At 40.9% G+C, this 5,595-nt stretch overlaps 1 protein-coding gene across 4 annotated transcripts in view; it reads right to left on the bottom strand.

The window, feature by feature from the left end:
- TOPBP1 (DNA topoisomerase II binding protein 1) overlaps nt 1-5,595 on the bottom strand; it is a 65,633-nt gene that overhangs the window by 14,602 nt on the left and 45,436 nt on the right. For all 4 annotated transcript variants that reach the window (XR_002824861.1, XM_004381409.2, XM_023735971.1 and 1 more), the window contains one exon: nt 602-794. Coding sequence is in view for 3 of the 4 variants with exons in the window: in XM_004381409.2 (XP_004381466.1) it covers nt 602-794 (193 nt within the window). In the remaining variant the exon portion in view is untranslated. The remainder of the gene's footprint in view (nt 1-601; nt 795-5,595) is intronic.

A 5,595-nucleotide genomic window follows, 5' to 3' on the forward strand; every position in this document is an offset into this window, starting at 1 on the left:
AAAAAAAAAAAAAAAAAAAAAAAAAACTGGTTTCATGAAGTATAGTTAGCAAAAGATAAATACAAAATTCAATTAGTCAAAGTCAAGATATAGGTCCCATAATGCTCATCATTATAGAGATTTTACTTGTCAGGAAAAAGATGAACTTATGCTACTGAACTTCAATCATATCACACTAAGGTCTGTAATCACCTTTCTTAGAAGAAAGTCATAAAGAATACAAAATGTTTGCAAAGTTCCTGTAATATCTGTTTAAAATTACACACACACACACACACACACACACTTACTATTTAATACTAATACTACAGAACAATGAAAAATGCACACTGAATCCATTTCAAATGAGGCAAACCATATTAAAATCATTTCTTAGGGAAGGTAATAAGAAGCGTAATGTATATTGTTTGGACTGAGAAAGCGGGCAGTAATATAATCTTTTCACTGGTCTTGATACTCTGAAACTTCTGCTTTACTACTTATTTAAAAAAAAAAGAAGGAAAATGACGTCTAACTTATGAAACTGTGTCAGCAGGACCCTAAATAAGGAGCTACGTTTTTTCTCAGCTCATCTAGTCCCATCAGCAACACGGACACATACCTGAGTGCCTCTAGGACTCTACTTCGTCCGCTGCGGACAGAGCGTGTGCTGTCGGGGGTTGAAGAAGTACTGTTACAACCACTTCTCGAAAGGGAATTCCTCTGCCCTTGGGGTTTCACTATTGACGTTGCAGACATTATCTCCTGCAGTTGCTTTTGGAAGTTCTGTCTCATCTCCAAGGTCTGTGTGAGAGCTTGAAACAAACACAAATACACCAAATCAAGCTGCAGTTTTTCTTTTTTCTTATACCTTATCCACATCAACTGTTTTGTCTACATCTGGCTGAAAACTTATTACAGGGTATAGTAATGTACCAAGCACCAAGACTAAGAATATGACAGAATATCAGGGCAGCCATTATCATGAAAGGACTAGTGATGTCCCTCTTTTGAGAGCTCCCTGCCTTATTCTCTCCCCTTCTCATAGCATGCTTCTCATAGTCACATGTGTATGTGCCTGACTTTTTCCAATGGTCCTGGAAAACACAGACTACAATCGATTTATTTGGGTTTTCTTAAAGACTAAACGCTGAAGTAGGTATTAAATAAATAAACCTTTGGAATAAACAGAATATGACTAATTAAACAGGTAAGTCATAGGGAAAGGTATGGTAGGGCAGGATGAGTAAGGAAAATAGGAAGTACCAATCCATTAAAAACAGGATACCTATACATACGTAGGGGCCTGGGTGGTGCAATGGTTAAGAGCTCTGATGCTAACCAAAAAGGTCAGCAGTTCAAATCCACCAGCTGCTCCTTGGAAACCTTCTGGGGTAGTTATACTCTGTCCTATATGGTCTCTATGAGTTGGAATCGACTCAATGTTAATGGATTTGTTATATATACGTAAGGTTATTTACTGCAGCGCTCTTGATCATAGCAAAAACAACCTGAATGCCTATCAACAGGCACCAGATAAAAAAAACTAGGGCCATCCAAACAATGGAAACCCTGGCGGCGTAGTGGTTAAGAGTTCAGCTGCTAACCAAAAGGTTGGCAGTTCGAATCCACCCGGCACTCCGAATCCACCAAGCACTTCTTGGAAACCCTATGGAGCAGTTCCACTCTGTCCTATAGGGTTACCACGAGTTGGAATCAACTCAGTGGCAATGGGTTTGGATTTTTTAATCCAAACAATAAATACTATACAGTTGCCTATATCAACCCCACCACCTCCACAAAAAGACTGAAGAAGCTCCTTACGTACTGATATCAAACAATCTCCAACTTGAACTGTTAAACAAAAAGATCAAGATCAAGGTATAGAACAGCATATATAAAACCAGTAAACCAGTTGCCATCGAGTCAATTCAGAACCCACGTGTGTCAGAGTAGAACTGTGCTCCCTAGGATTTTCAATGGCTGATTTTATTCGACGCAGACCTCCAGGCCTTTCTTTCAAGGTGTCTCTGGGGGCATTTGAAATTTCAACCTTTCAGTTAGCAGTTGAGACATCACCATTTGCACTACCCAGGGACTCTATCAAGATCAAGATATAGAACAGCATATATACTGTCCACCATTTACGTATTTAAAAAAAAGAAGTGAGGAGCTTAGGACCTTAGTCTCACGGGACAACTTGGTCAATTGGCATAATATAGTTCATAAAATTTACATTGCATATCCTAATTTGATGAGCAGTGTCTGGGGTCTTAAAAGCTTGTGAGCGGCCATCTAAGATACAACTACTGGCCTCTTCTCATTCTGAGCAAAAGAGAAAGAAGGAAACCAAAGACTCAGAGAAGAAACTAGTCTACAAGACTGAGTCTACACAAACCATGGTCTCATCTACCCTCAGACCAGAACAGGATAGTGCCCGGCTACCAACGACCGTTCTGATCAGGACCACACAACAGATGGATCCTGACAAAATAAGCGAAAAATGTGGAATAGAACTCAAATTCTTAAAAGGTCCAGACTTACTGGATTGGTTGAGACTTGAAGACTCCTCTAGACTATTGCCCTGAGATACTCCTTAAACCTTGAACCAAAACTACCCCGAAGTCATCTTTTAGCTAAATAACAAATTGGCTCATAAAATAAAGAACAGTGGGCAGAGTAGTCAGATGCTTCCGGTGGACCCTGTTACAACAAAGACCAGAAAAAACAAGTGATTCGATTATATACGGCAATCCGGGAGCCCTGAACATCAAAGGTAGAGTTGAGCAAACAGACTGAGTGGCAGGGGGAGAGAGAGATGGTTCGGAAGCAGCAAGGAGCTGCCAGACCTGACCAGGCGAGAGACTGAGCCCCTCAGGCCAGATCGGCTTATGGGTGAGCAGAGAGGCGTGCAAGCAGCCAAGCTCGGGAGGCGTGTTTTCCATACTGGGAGGGACCCATGCCAGACAGTCTATATAGCTGTGTAGAACCAGTGAGAAGCAGCCCTCCACGAAAGATAAGTACTTGCGTACGACTTACTGCGCGCATCAAAAACAGCCCCCTTACGGAAAAACCTCTCTCCCATTTACCTCCCCACTCCCCACTCTGCTCTGGGTCCCGGACTGGCTTCAGCAACTGCCCAGTCCCCTGGGCTGGAAGTAAGATCTGTCACACACCCGGAGCCATTCTCCCTGCCTTGGAGAGTGAACAAATTAACAAACAGAGGAAAAAATAAATTGCCAGCTCCCGTAAGCCTGGAACCCAGGATAGGCACAGCTCCTTTGCCTACGCACAGGATAAGGGATCCATGGACTTTGAGTGCCTTACTGCCTGCACAGACTTGTGTGGGCCCATCTCAACAGTGTAGGCCCTCATTACCGCAGTACAACAGGGTACATACTTGAACCCAAACTTCAACTGTTTCAGCTGTGAAGTGGCAGGCTCTTGACATTTGACATTGCTCTGCGCATTAAGCAAGGTCTTCAGTTACCCACTTCAGGGGCTTGAGGACTGCTGGCTCCACCCACATCACCCAGCCACCTGTGAGAGGGGCCCATGAATAAGAGGTGCCCCCCAGGCCTTACAGCCAACAGCATTAGGTGCTCATAGTCTGGTTGCAAAACCCACCCACCTACGGGCTCCAGGGAACAGGGACACGCCTTCCTCCTGGACACTAAGGGGCTGCCGTAAGCCCCCTGCCTTGCCAAGTGTGTATCCTCCTGCTGCAGCCAGATGCCTGTGCCTACACCAATCACCCATGCCTGTCTAGGACTCTAAGTGAGAGACTACACCACACACTTGGTGGCTATCTACCTGGACACCTGAGCTGAAGTCATAGACGAGGAGTGGGTGGACTCCTGAGCTCACATACCTAGTAACAGATTTAACCACCTGGTGACAGGACATTAGGGCTTCAAAGGTGCCAATAATCAAACTAGCAATACAAGCAGCCTATCTAGGTATATCAAAACAAAACAAGAAGCTAGGACACTGTAAGCAAACATGAAATAAATAAATATAATAACTTATTGATGGCTTGAAGACAACAGTCAATATCAACTCACATAAAGAGGCAAACCACGATGGCTTCAGCAAGCTCGCAAAATAAAGAACCTAAAATTTTCCAGAGAAGGAAAATTTCTTGGAATTACCAGAAGCAGAATACAAACAATTAATATACAGAACTCTTCAAGAAATTAGGAAGAAAATTAAGCAAAACGCAGAAAACACAATAGAGGAAATTAAAAAGATCAGAGAAGAGCATAATGACAAATTTAACAGGCTGCAAGAATCCACAGAGAAACCAGCAATCAGAAATCCAGAAGATTAACAATAAAATTTCACAATTAGACAACTCAATAGAAAGTTACAGGAGCAGAATTGAGGCAATGGAAGTCAGAATTAGTGAGACTGAAGATAAAACACTGGACACCAACTTACTTGAAGAAAAATCAGATAAAAGGATTTAAAAAAATGAAGAAACCCTAAGAATTATGTGGGACTCTAACAAGAGGAATAATCTACAAGTGATTGGAGTACAAGAATGGCGGGGATAACAGAAAATACAGACAAAATTGTTGATTTGCTGGCAGAAAACTTCCCCTGATATCGTGAAAGATGACAAGATATCTATCCAAGATGCTCACTGAACCCCATAAGGTAGATCCCAAAAGACAGTCACAAGACACATTATAATCAAACTTGCCAAAACCAAAGATAAAGAGAGAGTTTTAACAGTGGCTAGGGATAAATGAAATGTCATCTACAAAGAAGAGTTAATAAGAATAAGCTTCGACTACTCAGCAGAAACCATGCAGGCAAGAAGGCAATGGGATGACATATATAAAGCCTTGAACGAAAAAAAACTGCCAGCCAAGAATTATATATCCAGCAAAACTGTCTCTCAAATATGATGGCAAAATTAGGGCATTTCCAGATAAACAGAAGTTTACAAAAACAAAAACAAAACCAAAATTACAGGAAATACTACAGGGAGTCCTCCGTGAGAAAATCAGTAACATCAGATAATAACCCAAGACTAGAACACAGGACAGAGCAACCAGATATCAACCCAGATAGGGAAGTCACAAAAGCTAAAACACTGAAAATAGGGAAACAGATGTCAATATGTAAAAGATGACAACATTAAAACAAAAAAGAAGTACTGAAAAAAATACAGAGATAGATTTTTCACATGGAGAGGAAGTCAAGGCGATATAAAGAAATAAGACTGCAATAAACTTAGAAAAACGGGTAAATATTAAGGTAAGCACAAAGGAAACTAACAATCCTACAAGTCAAAATAAAAAACTAAAAAAAAATAAAGACTCAGCATACACAAAATCAACAATGAAAAACATAAAAAGAAAATACATAAAGAAAAACGACCCAGCACAGAAAATTAAGTGGAACAAAGAAACTGTGAACACACACAAAAAGACATCAAAATGACAGCACTAAACTCATACCTATCAGTAATTACACTGAATGTAAATGGACTAAATGCACCAATAAAGAGACAGAGAGTGGCAGACTGGATTAAAAATCACGATCTATCTATATGCTGCCTACAAGGGGCAAACCTTAAAGACACAAACTAAAACTCAAAGGACAGAA

This window comes from Trichechus manatus, unplaced genomic scaffold, assembly GCF_000243295.1.
Source record: "Trichechus manatus latirostris isolate Lorelei unplaced genomic scaffold, TriManLat1.0 scaffold00084, whole genome shotgun sequence".
Lineage (NCBI taxonomy): Eukaryota > Metazoa > Chordata > Mammalia > Sirenia > Trichechidae > Trichechus > Trichechus manatus.